Source organism: Anticarsia gemmatalis, chromosome 16 (assembly GCF_050436995.1).
Source record: "Anticarsia gemmatalis isolate Benzon Research Colony breed Stoneville strain chromosome 16, ilAntGemm2 primary, whole genome shotgun sequence".
Taxonomy (NCBI): Eukaryota; Metazoa; Arthropoda; class Insecta; order Lepidoptera; family Erebidae; genus Anticarsia; species Anticarsia gemmatalis.
In genome coordinates, this window is record NC_134760.1 from 9,691,207 (window position 1) to 9,709,258 (window position 18,052).

Sequence of the window (18,052 nt, forward strand, 5' to 3'; positions counted from 1 at the left end):
GTAAGAGAACCAGTCATGTTTTTTACAAGTCTCTCTATAATATTATGTGAATCATGTCAAGTCGTGGATCCATAATTTTACTTCTGGGAAGAGGTTAGAGGTTTTTAGTGCTTTGGGCTTCACCTAAAAAACTTTTAAAAGTCATGTAAATCAGATCTGTGGGAATGGCGAATATGATCAAGAAGGAGGTCTATCCTTTATTTTATAAAATTAAGATCTGCTTCAAAATATCCTAAAGAACTTACTTTTAGATATTCTGAAACCTATTCTAAAATTGTATAGCCATTTTGAAATAAGTCAAAGAATGTCTTTGTTGTTGAGAATGAGGAAAACATGTGACCTGCGTTATGAACTTTATCTAGGAGCTTAGGTATGCCGTGTGGTTTTGTGTTTAAAATAAACCAGAAAAACATAATGTTGGCTCAAATAACTAAAAGATAACAACTATGTAACATCATATCCTGACTGTATATAACTTTAACAATAATAATATAATTATCATTTCTTGTTTTTGAATATTTATTAATATAAATTCAATGTTATAATATAGTATGCGTCCCGTTATTGGTGATAAAGCCATTTGTAGCATTTTCTCACTCCTTCAAAAGATTACTTAAGTTTACATAACGGAATGATCAAATAAATACTGTCACTTTCTGTATAACTTTCTTTTTAAATACGAAAAACAACGCATCAGCTGTTGATCATCCCACGCGTATAGTGAGAGGCAATTGAGAGGAGTGTATTACCTATTGTGATGTAATTGTAACTGTGTAGCTAACAGCCTACAACTCATAATAATTCTTTATTGTCAATATAATCTAAGTTCTACTTTCACTTACATTTCCTTATGGTGTTCCCCTCCCCATTAAGTTATTTTTTCTTAACTAGTCACGGAGTGGACTTGCATGTTTTTAAGTAGGTATTTATAAGCTAGCCCTATACAGGGTACCCAAAAACGACAATGGAAAAGTATATTTATGTAGTATAAGAATGAAATCTAATGCGTCTCGGTCTATGCTTATCTAACCTTAGGTTGGTATTTTTTATGAAGGAGCCGTCAGCTATACAAGCTAATACCGACAATAAGTAACGAAGGTAATACAAATGTTAATTGGTTTTTCTTCCTGAACCTGTATAACAGAAACGTTCCCGTATTTCATATAAATATAACGTGCATTTCCGCATTTTTCATACATAAAAATCTAATAGTATCATCTATCGGCAAAGATGTCATAGATATTTGAAGGATATTTACCTGACAGTGTTGGCGAGTGTGCCATTAGTGACGGCCTCTAGCTCGGAGGGCACCGCGAGTCGCTCGGGCACGGTCCCGCGCGACACGTGCACTGGCTCCACGCAGCGCTTCGGCAGCGGCATGGCTGCGGCACCGCTCGGCTACCTCATGTACATCACTGGAACAATAACACGATCATTAGGACAGGTAATATCAGTTTAGTAACAAACGGCCATGTTTTCCCCGTTTCGTTGGTATTTCCTTAAAGGATTAATGTGATATAATTTGCGTTTGTAGGTTTATTAATGGTTACACTTCGACCGGCTTTATTCTCCTTACTATAAATTTAATTGAAATATCTATTTTATGTATCGGTCTGAAAAGCGCTGAGAAATAACACATAAACAGTGAATTTGTGATTACATACAGAAAAAAACAAGTTAATGGTATTCTTTTTATTTTCATCGTTATGGATATTTCACGGTCAAACTAAAAAACAACGTTGCCAAAAGGATATGAGCAATAAATTGTACAAGTGATTCAGTTTTGTATACGGCAGGATGTTCTCAATACAACATAAACAGTTGGTAGTAAATATGTATCTAGTTATAAATAAACATTTACCTGCGCAAGCATACCAACTGAAATGTTAATTATTGAATATTATTACCGACAATTTATATTTACTAATAGGTGATAAGATATGGCATTAATTAACAAAATGTAACGACAGGAAAAATAAAGAGTATGTAAAAGTACTGGTTTTATCTTTCTGTAGAAAGCCATTATCATCATCATTAAATCGATCCAAATATTGGAGACATGAAAACCTCCCTCTACTTCGTCACACTTCTGGCCATAATAATTAATTAATACATACGCCTCATATGATTCTGACAAGCATTCACGCAGTTTAATCCTTATCTTCCTTTTACATATAATAAACCGATATTTTTCAAAATGGTCTGGATGAGTTCCTAAGCTGGACCAGTGTGTTATAAAATACTTGTAACATATAAGGATTTGCCGTTGGCATGTTGTTATCTGTGTACGTATGATACACACATGTAAATAAAACGACCCATTTCCTCATTTGGTTCTTACGATCATGTTACAGTCGGCAGGAGTATATTGTTCTTATGTTGCCCACCTAGTATAGAAATAGAACTTTGTCGCGTATAAGACAGTACATCGAGGCATTTGCGAAGTATAAACCTTATTTACTCTCGAAATCGGTATACTTGTATATAGCCTTTGAATGTTGAAAAGATTGTATCATAATACGACATTTGATGATAAGACCAAAAGGGTAACAACCTAACAACTTCACTAATCTAAAGGAAAGTTTCTTCAAATTATAATCGTGCACAGCTGCTGCTACAAGGATATTTATTTTCTTTTACAACTGAATGAAATACCAACACGACTATAACCATTAATATTTATAATAAATAGCGGACATTATTCCGTAAAAACGTAGTGTATCACACATAGGATGTGCGACCATCATGCGATACTTTATTGTACATCGTCCATTCCGGCTTTTCGCCATTTTCCGTCATTTGTTCCTAGTAATTAGCCGTTATTAAGTTATCCGTTGGTTTATATAGCGTGACGGCCGTGCGTGCGGCCACTGGAAGCGGGAATTGGGTTCTTGTTCCGTTATCAAAGGTTTCACTATGCGTACGCATGTTCATTATGTACTTTTTACTTAAATTTTGACGGAACTTGTACAATACTAATTGCACATTTCCAGGATAAAGAATTTGGTCTGAATATAGCATGAACTAGTAACAAAAATACCGCCCTTGTTTAAAATAATCGCAAAATACAAAGTCTATCTTGGAACCCGCTACATTGTTCAGATGACGGTTTGAAAGAAATTGTTTCCGTCCACAACATACGCTATCATAAAAATGACACCTAGAAAATAGGCCATATAAAATGGAGAAGGCACGAAACTGACACAATATGGGTCGTTGACCGCGAAATGGACTTGTATGTAATTTCATTGACTACATCGTTAGTCCGCATAAGAAACTTTGGCAATTGTGATTGAGGAAAAAGCAGGTAACTTTTTACGAGCAAAGAAAGTAATGTATTTACAGGAGTTTGTTGATAGACGGGAAACTTGTTAGTTTATACGATGTTGCAAAATAAACACTTTAGTTAGTCTTATATACAACTCGGGTCTTCTCTCAGAACGAGAGCGCTGAGGCCACAATTGCGGTAATCGATATTAGCATAATGAAGGTCACCGTGGTACGAAGTTAGTAATGAAACCACTAAAACAACAGCCTTTATTAACCACAAGAAGCATGTAACACTGAGTACTTGTACATATACGAAACCAATGGTATCTTTATAAAGTTCACACGATAAATGCTAAATACCAGTTGCCAAATGAGATCAATTCTTCTTCCTACCTTATTACTGTAAGACATGGTCAACGTTAATGCTTTTTTATCGAGAGTTGTCCATCTCAAAATAGTTTTACATCTAAACTCTATGCTACTTAATCTCCCTTCATCTGTTCTCTCCACAGGTATGGCGTAAACACGTGCTAATTAAAAACAATCAGCATCACTATCACGTTACTTTCACACCTGGCGTTACAACTACGAATACCGATGCGCTTACATTTATTCGTAGAACATACTTTTGTCATTTCCTCGCGGTTACGAATAGCATGAGCGTGTGCTATAAACGCACTAATTGTAATTGACAATAAACCCGAAATGGTAAAGGTAAGGTTATTGACCTAATAGCACTTTTCCCTAAGCAATTGGATGGAGTTTAAACATAAAAATTTAAATATTTAGTAACAAAAATGAGAAATTTGATGCTAGTTAAGTAGTACTAATCAAATTCTGCAAGTACAACATAATCACAGAGACACATAGATTTTGATAATTTATGAATTAAAGTTATGGAAACATCTGAACAAGTTTTCTAGAAATCGATTACTTATTTCTGGTACCACCAAATGTCACGATTACTATTTCTGTTCAAACAAAAACTAAAGTCTATTCCAACAATTATACCGGTGCATTCCCAATTAGATACAGACGTAACAAGGCAATATCAAACGAACAATTAGTTGTTACAGCAGCTATACACAAAAGGTTTGCATCTTGCAAGAATACCGGCATCAAATGAATGGCTGGTTACGAAATGTCAGCGGCACTCGAGTGCGGCGTGCCGAATCAAAACAATATCGGACTGAAACGGTATGTGCCAATAGAATGCAGATTTAAATCATAATGCTAACTGTTACTAACTGTAGTTGCAGTACTTTGCACCATGAGTTAAGCTTTTCTTATTGTCAGGCTTTGTTTTAACAGTGAACGTCTTGGTTTGTAAGAGATGCGCATTTTCTTGCTGCTGAATATAATTAAGTCTGGACGAGTAGTACAAAAGCACCTGCACCTATTACGGAAATCTTAGAAGCAGAACATGTATTCATAAACCTGGCCACAGCACAGAAAAATTGGAGGAGGAATGTAAAATTATTACATACCTTGCCAATTTCCGATTGCAGAGACTTTCTCAATCATCAATAGCAGCTGTTGACCTATTTCTCTGAGCTTTCCATAGTCAAATGAAAGAACAATATAAAGGCTAAGACGATTTGCCCTAATCTAGAAAATGTTCTAATACGTTCACAAAAAGTTCTAGTCAAAATTCCCGAAAATATTTTTCTTTATCACAAGACGAATTTTGATCAGTTGACACGCCGTTACCATAGCTACATTCTATCTCTATTATTAAAACTCAAGGTCGAACAATAGTATCTGTCGATTATGTATTGTTGAGTCTTTAATACATATACTATATTATACGTATACTACATCCCACGTACACTATCGTACAATACTAATAATTAGTACGAACATTAACTAATTAGAACCACGAGTGAGCCATTTGAAACGGATTATTTTAACCGTTACTTTAATACGTTGATAAGAGTGTTATCATGACTGAAGTACGGCACGTTTTTTCCGTAAATCTATTTTAAATATTGACATAATTATATATGTTACAGTAAAAGCCCGAACTGTGGTAAATCCTAAGATTTTCCGGTAAAACCTAAGATTTACCAACTCTCAATGGTAAAAGTCCGAACAAGCCAGAGTTTAAGAACTATGTTACGATATATAAAAAAGAACTTCTTCATAACTATTTCATGGTATAACTATACTATACTATATACTGTGACATAGTTATAAAGAAGTAGTTTTGGGCAAAGCGACATGAGTAGGTTAGGTTAGAAGCCTTCGTGGTTCTTTTTTTCTAACCACCCAGAAGGAGGAGCCCCGCGAAGCGGGGCTCCGGCGACATCTCGACATCATCAAGTGAATATAGGTAAAAGTTCGAAATAAAAGAATTGTTCGGACTTTTACCATTGCGAGTTGGTAAATCTTAGGTTATGCCGGAAAATCTTAGGATTTACCACCGTTCGGGCTTTTACAGTAACATATACATACATGGCTACACAACTATCTCGAATCAAACTTATTTTCTTATTGAATTAGAACTGAAAAGAAAAGTATCGGGACGGTTTGTAGGAACAAAAAAAACAATGTAAAGAACATTTCATTTGAAAATACAAAGCAATTAGCGTTTACATCTCTTGGAACACTAATCAATAGTCTTGACATTAATGGATGGAGTAAGTCAGAAGAAGTCTAAACTTCAATTAAGGTTTGTAAACGATTGCAGAAGCGAAACAGACAGCTCTAGGATTGCTTTTGGCTCTAAAGCTTACACGTGGCGCCAATACGTGTGTTGTTCCGAAAACAAGAAGCTTTGAAAATAATAACTGTTATGGTTTCGAACAAAATTTGCTCTAATAAACGTATATTTTTCTTTTTCAAGGTGAATTTGTGTTCCTATGCAACGAGAATAACATGACTCTTATATGGCCCCGTTGTATGTTTTGTACGAATGAAAAACGTGTTCTAAGTATCAATATTACATTGAGAGTGTCATAGCCAATAGCACTTTCTGATCGATAAATAATTAGTAAGCTTTAGCAATTTCCCCTGCGATCAAATCAATTAGCCATTAATCTGAGCCTCTCAATGTTGTAGAGGACACAAAAAATATACCTAGCCGTTGGATCTTTCTCTTCCTTCCTTCGATTAACAATAATTTCAGGTTATAGGTACCTACTTTCATTAGCGATAAATCTTTTCAAATTATTTAATCGACAGTCAACTTAATTGGTTGAAATCAGTAAGTCCTGAATTCGAAAGTTACGATATTTATAATTCTAGTACAAGCTAGTGAAATCTCGATAATAGCGGCTAATCTACGCGCACGCATATTTGTCAATCAAGCAAAAACGTAGAGCGTGATCTATCTGAACGTGATTTTTTCGATAAATCACGTTTCTAAGACATAAATCTTAAAAATGTAAGTCTTCTCTATTGCCGCGTAACTTCAGCTCAAAAGAAGTAAGTAGATGAAAACTTCGATAACTGGGTTTTTTCAGGACTCTATTTCAATAGTGTTAGTTGTTCGTATTTCGTTCAAGAAAAATTTGTTACATACGGAATTGAATCCAGAATACTCCAGAATACTAATAAAATTACGCTTTAATCCCATGGGTAGACCCTGGGCAGACTCTAAAAAACGCCACTTGTTTAATTCACTTACGAAAATACCTACGTGTCTTTGAGCATTTTCTTTTTCTTGGGGCGTTCCGCTGCTAGGTTAAGTGCAGTTTATACATATTTTATTTTGCATTTTATAATGTCCAATGTCCATAACAATATTTGCATGCAAGAGTGCACTCTGTCTATACATATTACGACGTATTGACATCACCAATGACTTCGATACTTACGTCATCGCTTAATGCAATACATTTGCGCATATTACTTCATTATAAACTAACCTTTTAAGCTTATAATGTTCTCACTAGGTTTCCTAGAAATATTTCAGTTTACTGGCAAAAAATAAGGATTTTTGGAACTGTCTAATTAGTTCAGCGGTGATCCGTTTGAGAGTTGTATTGTTAGTCAATAAATCAATCAATCTTGTCCCAATCCTTTTATGCACTCTATGGTCAAAGACCTTTTACATCAACAATCAACCGTCTCGAAATTATTGCGACACTATAATTATAACTTTAAACCTAGACAACATTATGAAATCCAGATGCCTTAGTATGCTAGAGGTCAAAAATTACAACAAAAAAGTCACGTGCTAACTATTCATACATTCTCAAAAACTACTGAATCGAATTTGACAAATACGTAAAATGTTTCATAGAGTGACATGAGTGTTAATTGTGATAAGCGAAACTAATTTTACAATTCATTATTAAGTGACTCATATTAGTTAAATTATTTGTGCTAAAGATCTAAAAGTAGACGACCTATCTGGTATTCGTTGCTTATTTTAGGCAACGGCCTAACTGTTATTAATAAGCGATCAGCATCGATTTAATCTTTCTTTAACTTTTCACCCCGTAACAAGCATTAATTAAAAACTGCAAATGAAGCAATTTAATAGGGAAGCTTGCATCTTACTCGTATCCAAATTAAGTGACATCTAGTTTATTTAAAAATAGACTTACTAAACAAGAAAAAAACCTCTCACCATCTCTCGTGTAATTCTCGTAAAGACACGTACTTATAAAGATATCGTCCGGTGTTATTCGACTGCTAATTGCTAAGTAAACACTGTCTAATTAAAATGCTCACGTTGCGTATAGCTGCTTAAAGTAACGTCTAAACAAATAGTAGTAACACCGGTCTGCGCTAACGGCCTAGATAATTGCTGCCCTTTGAGTGAGCACAGCTTCTGACTAATCGTTTTTCTTATTACAACCGGTAATAGAAGACAACGATTATGTTCCTTAATTACTGTGTCATCTTTTCGTTTTTATTACTGTGATATTGTGAGAAAAGTTAATTGAATTCTGTTGTATTTTTCTCACGCAACAAACGAAATGTTTTGACATCTTTTGTCGTAATTTGAAGGCGGAATAAAGTGGGTAATAAATGTGTAAAATCTGCGCAAGTTAATTTGAATTTTGGAGTCAACTTCATTGATTTTACGTTAACATTATAGGTGCAGATAGAACCGTGTTAATAGCGGCAAGCATGATCCCTTACTACACGAAACATAACGTAACATAATAAGGGTAGAACATTACACCTCGGCCCGACTTGTAATGGAAATACAGACGGATATAACGTTCTTACACAATGTTACTTGCGAAGGCGAACGAGGAAATTCGTGTACAATTTTCCCCTAAACAAAGATTTTTACAACGTCGCTAAGATTTCGTGCATATTGGAGTTTTCTCACAGTGTGTGAATTCCGCGACGAGCCGCGAGGGGAGCTACGTGCACATACTACGTGAGAGGCTTCACAATACGTTTTGTATTATAAAATATGCATATGTTCGTAGCCTTAGCGAAGCACTTGGTGATTGTGGATCACAGTTGAAGGCTGTATATCTCAAAGGTCTGTTACTTGCAAACTTCCGTTTAATTGGAAACTATAAACAGTCTAATAGCATATCTAGTATAATGAGGTCAAGACTTCAGATATCTATAATTGGTAGACTAAAAAGGCAACTAACCAACATTTTCTTGGGTAAATCGGTTCATATAACAACAATGACTAAGAAAACTTTAGTCCATTGAAAGCGGAAACTTGCCCGTCATTCCTTCCGATTGGCCATCAACCCCAAACAGAGGAAAAGGTCATAAAGATTAAGCGATCAAAAGAGTTTACACTTGAATGATCCTTAACCCGAGTTCACCGCGATAAAACGCGTAGTATACAATGAAGACGCAATGCCTTGCTGTGTGAAATGACGTAACCATTTATAATCCTAAGATATATCATGTGTTTGTTAGACGTAAACATACTATAGGTACTACACTGTTTTAATACTGTTTAATTTAAAGCTTAGCAGAATAAGACACGTAAACGCCTGGAATTACGAATTAATTATATTGTAAGAAATTTTCTGCACCCTTACAGGGTTGTTGATACTATTTTACCTATATGTAACACCTTTATGATATTGCACATGAGAGCAATTAACAAATTGAGTTTGAATGAAGGCAAAATTGGATTTATTTACCTGGGGGAGTGCATTAGGATATCTATTTCGCGACACGTAATTAAAATGACAAGCATAAAGTTTACTAACCAAAAAGGACAATCCGTCAATCACTTTCCTAATGCGCTAATCGTGCTGTCATTATTCCATAAACGACGCGAATTATTCACGTCTCGTGGCAGGAAGTGGATAATATTATAATCATTACATAACATCGGCATAGCACTGTAAAATTCAATTTTGTTTCATAAATAGATATTCTATTTAAATCTAAAAGATGGAAATATGAATAAACGATTACATATTAGCATATTCTCCAAGGAAAGTTTGATCTTTGACCTTCGCAATGCGTGGGTGTAATTTATTCTAGGTTCAAACTTCAGACGTTTCAAGGAAACAAACAGGTCCTTTGTCATGCTCTTCATTATGGTAAAAAGAAGCTCAAATCTATTATAAAATGGATTTTGATCAGCCATCAGCAGCTGTAGGTAAATAAAGCCAGGATCGAAACAGCCATGAATCAGTTCCGCCAGTTTCATAGCCACGGGATAATCTTATCACAGGACATAGCAGTCACGCACTGAAAATAACCGCTGTCAAATGAACGTTGTATAGTTGTATCCATACAATTTGTATGATTGTATGTAGTAGACATTACCATGGTTACTACGCAACGTCGGGAACAACAGGGTTCAAGGTCATATTCCACTTGATACTGACGTCAGAGCTTATGACCGATTTTACTTTTGAGATTTTCTTTGATGTTTCCAAGTGTTTCGCTCTTTGCAATCATACAGGATCCTTAGAGAAACCTCAATATTAAATGGTATTTTGATATTAGTAATCGATAATTTATAGTACATGTTCATTATTGAATAAACGTAGTTTATACCTAGATCAGGTTTTATTTTATTTGGATATGAGACGTCTTTGAAAAACCAATTTTAATATGAATTTAGTACGTAAGAAGCGAAATGGTCGGAACGGAAAGTGTGTTAGCGACTACGGCACTTAAATCGATTAGAACAAATTAGGTTTCAGCGAGTACACCTGGCATGTCTAGCCAGAACTCGGCTCTCTCATAGGAATGACAGTTATTAAATTTTAAACTAAGGACCTCGACGACTAGGTATGACGTTAATTGGTTACTTATTTATTTATACAGGATTTAGATTGCCCAGTCAAAATCAAGTAATCAGTTTTAAGGTACAAATACATGTCGGTTCTTATGACTGTAAAGATACAGTTTCTGAATTCATCACCAGTTCTGGATGGGGATAGAACCGGAGACAAGAACTAGCTAAAATTCTATGACACAATTTATTAATAATCCTTGATGAAAGAGACAAATATTCTTATGTAGTTGTTCGTTATTTCTTGAGGGCATGCAAAGTCCGAAACCCGCACTTGACCTAACCTCTCCTTCGTTTTGGGAAGAGGATCTCTCCCAGCAGTGGGACAGAAATAAGTTTTTAAAAAAGTTGTATGTAATAAGCTAATTGTGTCACTTACGCTTATTTAGTTCAATACAGAGTATCGAACATGTCATAACACTCACTCGCACATAACCAATAGGTGAGATCATCAAATACTATTAGACTAATTGCAAACAATTGTTCAAGCACAGAGGTCTATAGACGAAAATAAAGTGACGAATTCAACGGGCGACTGTTGAATTTGACGCAATCATATGTGTAGCACATGATACCAATTTCGCCTATTACCCGCTGATATCTAAGGTTTAATACGAATTAAATATCGCAATGGCGGTTTTTACCGAGGCGCCCACGCATACAAATGGTTGTTTTTCAGATTTTTGCAGTTTATATTAATTAATATAAAAACTAAAATGGAAGGTTGCTGATTGCTCGGATTTCCAAGCAATTTTTAAAAAATACCATAAATTACCAATTACCGATATATTAACTTTCTAATAATTATCTTTTTAGCTCTCTGTCGGTTCAAACTTTTATCATAAACAGATAATTAGGTAAATTAGGGACTGGAAAAAAATATGCACCAATAAATTACAGCACAATATATTGGATAATTTTTTCAGTAAACTAGTACAAATACCCTTGATTTCATTAAACACTGTTCACAGACGGCATGGCGACACTTAGCACGAGTGCGGGATCAAATTGACATATCCGCTTTACTAATGCATTCATGAAACATACAGACATACACATTAACAATCATTTATACATTGTTTGTCACGTTCTTCTGATATTTTCGTACCTATAGATTTTACTGTGTAGGCGTCATGCTAATAAATATGCAAGTATGAGTTTTTGTTCGTCTGCGACGGCTGTCTATCAAGTTATTAAAAACAGCCGCTAGCAAATAATTTTGCTGGATAAATCATTCCTCTGGGTGTCTTAAAGATAAAGAGTTAATCAGTTTTTCTAGGCAAGTGTGCACCATGTTAAGCCAGCTTCATCGTTTTACATCAGGCGAGTTCACAAAGATATCTCTTCAACATAATAATATAATGTATTACAAAATAATTATAAAGGTTCTGGAGGCGTTTAGCACGAACACGACAATTACTTAGAATATAATCGATGCCTTGAATTGCGGCGATGTGTCATGATAAATTCATTTTAATAGAAAGCGACGCGCCCCTTATAACACGTGCCACTATTATAATGTAGAAGGCAACGACATTATCAATCTATGGCAATTTTCCATAAAAAAATAGAGGCAATTTTCCGAATTGGGGACAAAGTTACCTACTTCAAAGTTTGATACAGTTCACTGCAGAAATACTAATCTATTTTCCTAAACCCGTCTACTAGTACGTTCGCAAACTTCGTAACATTATTATCGAAAACATGATTAGAATAACAAGTACAAGCGCAGAATCAAACAATTTACTTAATCAAATACAAAGTTTCGGTGAATAACTGGAAAACATGTACCATCGAGCAATTTTGCGCTAATACTGGCAGCGAAACAAAAGGAATGGGTAACGAACTCCAAATTGGTATAAAATACCTTTTTAACATTGTTATTATACTCTTGAGTACACCCTGATTTCCGGGTCGAGTGAGGATATAAGCCTATTGATTTAACAGCACTTGGGATATGGAACCTTATAAATGTTGATTTAGGCTCCGTTCATACTTGTTTCACAAGATCTAGTATAAATACTACTGTTGTAAGAAAATAAAGAAAAAGTATCTTAACATTTGAAGAAAAATTGAGACGTAAGTCATAGCAACAGAAAATTGCCTCAATAATAATTAGTCAAAATTAAGGATAACGGGTCAGCCTCAGCACAGATTATTTTCTTAATGATACGCCAGTCATATTTCTATCAAGGCACTGCAAACATTCCAACGAGTCTTCTTACCTAATTACGCAGATAATTTAACGGTTTACGGATGATAAAGTGCAGGAGTGACCGAGTATCAGATAAGTGAATTACCTAGATAGCCGCATGCCTCCCCATTGGTCAGCGTATACAAACATCATTTAGATTAGTCTCACTCTGCAAAAAATATTTAAACTTGCGATCTTTGCAGGTGAATGACATTTTAATGGAACAATATTAACTGGGAGCATTCAGGAGATATAGATCACCATCTGTTTATTCTGATATGTAGTCTTCAAAGATCTCAAAGTAAGCAACTGCATATTGCATACAGTCTTTAAAGTATCAACGAAGTTTAGCTTAGACTAGACTAAAAACAAACTGTCAGTTAGCAGACTGAAAACGTCCTCCGAGAAAACTCGCGAGACTTTGTCGATAACCTTTAAAAAAATATCGCGTGTAAAGGTCACTGACATGCCATTAAACTAAAACAATAGACCTAAAGTTGATAACAGTAATCTGCATTGGGATCTATGAAATTCTATTGTGAACTACCGTCGTACTGTTCCAAATGACCGTGAAAATACTCCCGTAATAACAGTACAGTAACGAATCATGGCAATGCACCCAAAATACTGAAGGAAAAAAATAAATATTACAGCATTCCCGCTAAGTACGGTAAGGGTTTATTAATAAACTAACAATACACTAATTATGTAACGAATAACTTCTGCTCTCGGAAGTTTACGAGCTATGAGAACAAACATAAACCACACACAACCCGAAACAAATAACAACCGAATTTGTTCCCGGCAAGTAATAAACTTAATAAAGGAAGCAGTCACTTTTCCGATGCACCACAACGTGCAGTCAACTGCCACATCGCCGTGATAACTGCATCTGGCAAGAGGATTGATGTCTGCACTAAATTGAAAAAGTGCACAAATTGGATGAGCTTCCAGCGAGTATAAGACCTTAGACTTATTACCTGTCTCCTACTCTACGGCGATGTGTGTCGACGCGGTCGAGTAGAATATATTATGTGTTTAAGAGAGGAGAACATTGTTCCGCTTTTATGTGAAAGGAACAGACTTGCTATATACGTGTTGCATTGTATATCTAAAAAGGTACTTGAAACAATTGCATCGAGTACTACGCACCTCACCTTTTAGAAGGACGGCATCATATTGGACGTTCTCCTCCGAACGTCTGCCCGTATTTGATATTTCTACTCGCTTTCAATTAGGAACCCTTTTCTTTCGACGACTGATTCATCTTTTCCCAGACAGCGCGTTTTATTACTCTAACTGTATTGTTTCAGTGCCGTTTTATGTGAACTGTAAAATTTTAATGGCTGTAGGAATATATCGATCTGACACGAAATGTCATTTCCGCATTCTAAATATCACTGTAGAATGTGGATTGAGTAAGTTGTACAATGATTCACGCGTGGAAATAGTCACCCCCAAAAGTAGAACTTTATTGTCAAGAGCTGATTGACAGTTTCCTTCCTCAACCTTCGAAGACGACAAAATCTTCCCATGTCAGTGTCGATAGGACTGAGAGATAATATCATGACACAATCGTGTGAACCAACTTTTGATTATATGTTTTGAGAAACTACGAGCTCAGCTGCTGTCATGAACACTGCCACTGAAAACTGAGCTTACTTTTAAAGAAGTAAGACGAAAGTGGCCTGTCATAACTGTCATATTCAATAGAAAATGAACGGTCTTAGTCCATGAACGATCGAGCAGCACGCGATGGAACGTTGGTCAGAATGACGTGCCAATTCATTGAGAATGACTAATTGAAATATCAAATAACTGGACTGGTTTCTCTCTCTACGTGTCTGGCAAAGATGCTGGAAACATTGAAAAATGCCAGTAGACTTCAATGTTGATTGATGTTTGCTTTACAAAAATTAATAGAATTATTTAGTCTGTTGACTATAATGGATTCATGAAATCAGTTTTATACTACGGATAGCTGATAATATTTTTATGAGCTTATCCATGGAATGTGAAAATGGTGATTAGGTGGCCTCTGAGATTTATACAGCTATTGGCTCGTTAGTTCCTCCTTTAACGAGTCACAATTTAAAATTAAAACCTAATGCTAAATCATAATTTAATGCAGAATCATTTTCTTGAACTATAAAACAACATTTGATTGTCATAGTATTATCGTACGGTTCCGTTTCGCGAATCGTTCCCGCGGAAACCCCACCCTTAGCGCCATAGGAAATAAACTGAGCTATACAAGTATATAATGAGGAGGAAAAAAAGTCGTCTATTGCGTGAACAAGTGGTAGATAACATAACCTAGTATGTTATGGCGTGCGTTGATACCGCTCTGATACGTCACCAAGTAGAGCAACCCGTCTCGTATCATTGCACATTTTGATTCCTGAACGGAAGAATGTGGAAAAAAGATAATAATCTACTACCGTAACAAGTAATAAATTGTACAGGCGATTCAGTTGATAGATTGCTGTAAAATCGCAATTCAACAAATATTACATTGCATGGGAATTCCCCTTTAAAGATATGAAGTGTTGGACCACTATACAACAACATTTTATGTGGCAAATATGCATCCAAGCCGTATGTATTGATTAGAAGTTACCAATCGGACTCTGATTAAGAGATCTGTGTGACACCTTGACTAATGTTTCATACATCTTTCTCTGTAGAAGAAAAGTTATAAGCGACACACATGAAGCGAAAAATTAGAACGTAAATAAATTGTTATCTTGAAAGTAAAACCACCAATTACGTGAAAACGTCGACACCGGTATAATGACACCATGGTGTAACAATTTGCATAACACTGAACTAATTGATTCGCATGAACGTGGTTAGAATGTTCCTATAGAAATAGTGATTCGAAATAGTTTGCTAGCTGAGAGTAAAATGTCTTAATTTAGTGGTTGATTCGGAAAGTGAAGATTTAATTAGCAAGTTACTTCCTATGAATCAGTTTCTGGTAACATAGAACACGTCTTATGAGAATATTTAACTACTCATCATAATAATTGTGTTAATCGTATCTATATGAATTCAATCTTTTGCATGATGCTGAGACGATAAACCGTTCCCATGGACTTCATTGTTACTTCGTTTGTATCATATGTTATTCTACTACTTCGAAGATGCCTTTTTATTCACTAGTGGCCAGTTTCCTCATCAAAAGTAATAGCCAAAGTATAGGGGTAAAGTAAAAATGACAGTCAAATTGGTTTCTTTACGAATTTACTGATAGTTTTATGAAGAACCAGATTTGCCTTTACTACACTAATGTCAAGAAAAAGTCAATGTTTTTAACGGTTAATTTAGATATGTATGAAGAAACTGACCGTGTCGTATCGTACCAAGATATTTATGGCTGAGGTTCTCGAGCTATCAAATACAGAGAAAAATTACAGATCTGCCGAAAGTAGTATGGATTTAAAGATCCATTGAACCCACTAATAAATACATATTAAAATTGCCAATAATAAATGATATTTCAAATTGGTAGTTAGGATAGTACATTTTATGATGGTACTCGTTCAGTTACTTAAGGAAAACATTCTTTATCCGTTATTAATTCATAGCATAATAATAACAAGGTTTCCTTCCTCTTGTGTTTCTCTTTCAAACAGCTAGTTTAAAGAAAAATACGTTAATTGATTCATCATTGTAAAAATACCAAACATCTACTTTATATTTTCCCAAACTAGGTGTGACAAAAGTAGGTGCGGATAAATAGCTCGTAAAATGTTGGTGCGATAATGTACCTTGTATTACGCCCAGAACTTACTTAATAAGGTAAGTAAATGAGTGAAAATGTCTATTTGGGTTGCGAAAGTCTTCATTACAAAGCTGTGCTTTAGCCATTAGATATTTAAGTTAACCTGACGAGACTCTCATTACTGTAAGAAAGAGAAGAGAGGAAAAGAACCTTCCGTTAGTAGCCATTAGCTAATAATCCTATAGTCCTAAACATCATATTCCTTACATGGAATTCCACAATCATCCAAACTTTGTATCCATGCCTAATATTAAGTCATTTATCATTAATAAAAAATGAATCATCATAATAGAATGGAAGCTTAGTTAGCGTTATGTATCAACATTTTTCTCAACGGCAGGAAATAACATACATCGCTATGAAATTTAGATCCTCTAAATGCGGGTAAAGCAGCTTACTACGCCTAATTAAAGGTAGAATCCATTAAATTATGATTGGAAGTAATTTGCTCGCATCCAAGCAATTATACACAATGTTTACCTTTATATACTATTCACAAACTTGGTTCACCTCGAGAGAAAATGTTTGAAGACAATGATCATTTATATAACGTAATAGAAAGGTAACAGACAGACAATGGCTGAAATTATCTCATTTAAATTCGGGTCACAGATAGATTAGATGGAGAATGCTCATGTCGAATGTACGAAAAAACAATAGCCCAATTAGATAATTATAAGGTGATATCTTCGTACGTCTGAATATAAAAAGGTCGACGCAAGGAAGTATAGTAGCAACAAAAAGTATGTACAAATAACGGTTATGTTCAATATTTGTGACAATCAATGCGTCCCATACAAGTTTTGGTTACCCCTTTAAAAGTAGTTGCGGAAGTTTATATTACACGATATCATTGCGACAGTTTTGGGCTAGGGTATTCAAATTTATGACTAGGGGAAGTTCTTATTTGTTAGACTAACACTTCTATAAAGCAAGTTGAAATCAAATCATAGAATATCAACAATAAAATGTAATTATAAGAGACAGTTCTATCTTCCATAACCGGCAGTCGGGGAGACTGCGGAATTTCCCCCGAGACACCAGCAGGTCATTTGCATATTTTTTTAACTCGCTGCTATAACTAAATCAGGCCCCTGACTTCGTGGTTAGGTATTGGCCAGGCTTTATGAGTCTTTATTGCTTTGAAGGATTAGGCGGAAGCGTACCGCAGGTTGCTAAAATTGGATTCCGTCCCAAATAATTAAGAGGCCAACCCGATGATATACTTTTCATGTTTATAAAAGATTTTTTCCAGTTTTCTAGAGAAATAAGGAAATAATTTACTAATTAAAACTTAAATAACTTCTTGCCTGACCTTAAGTGTAAGGTGCATTGCATATTCACTCGCAGGGCCAAGACAATATTTTATGACTAAGTCCAATTTACATACAGTAGGTAACATAATCATCAGTCATCACGGGTGATTCAACACAAAAATTCTCAAGCCTACATTGAACGGTCGTGTTACAATTCATTCAGCGCTACGGTAAGATAATCTACGTAAAGTATCGTTTATGATTTCACGGCTCGATAGTGAATTATTTGGCCAACATGGCGTGTTCTTTCCATTACTGTTAGATAGCTGTCGTGGATAATAGAAGCAGTCATGCGC

General features: G+C 35.3%; 1 protein-coding gene across 3 annotated transcripts in view; it reads right to left on the bottom strand.

Annotated features, from left to right (window-relative positions):
• The window catches only part of SCAR (wiskott-Aldrich syndrome protein family member 3 SCAR), a 29,521-nt gene that overhangs the window by 3,854 nt on the left and 7,615 nt on the right, over positions 1-18,052 (bottom strand). For all 3 annotated transcript variants that reach the window (XM_076124687.1, XM_076124688.1, XM_076124689.1), the window contains exon 2: positions 1,259-1,415. In XM_076124687.1, the coding sequence (XP_075980802.1) occupies positions 1,259-1,380 (122 nt within the window). In that variant the 5' untranslated portion in view covers positions 1,381-1,415. The remainder of the gene's footprint in view (positions 1-1,258; positions 1,416-18,052) is intronic.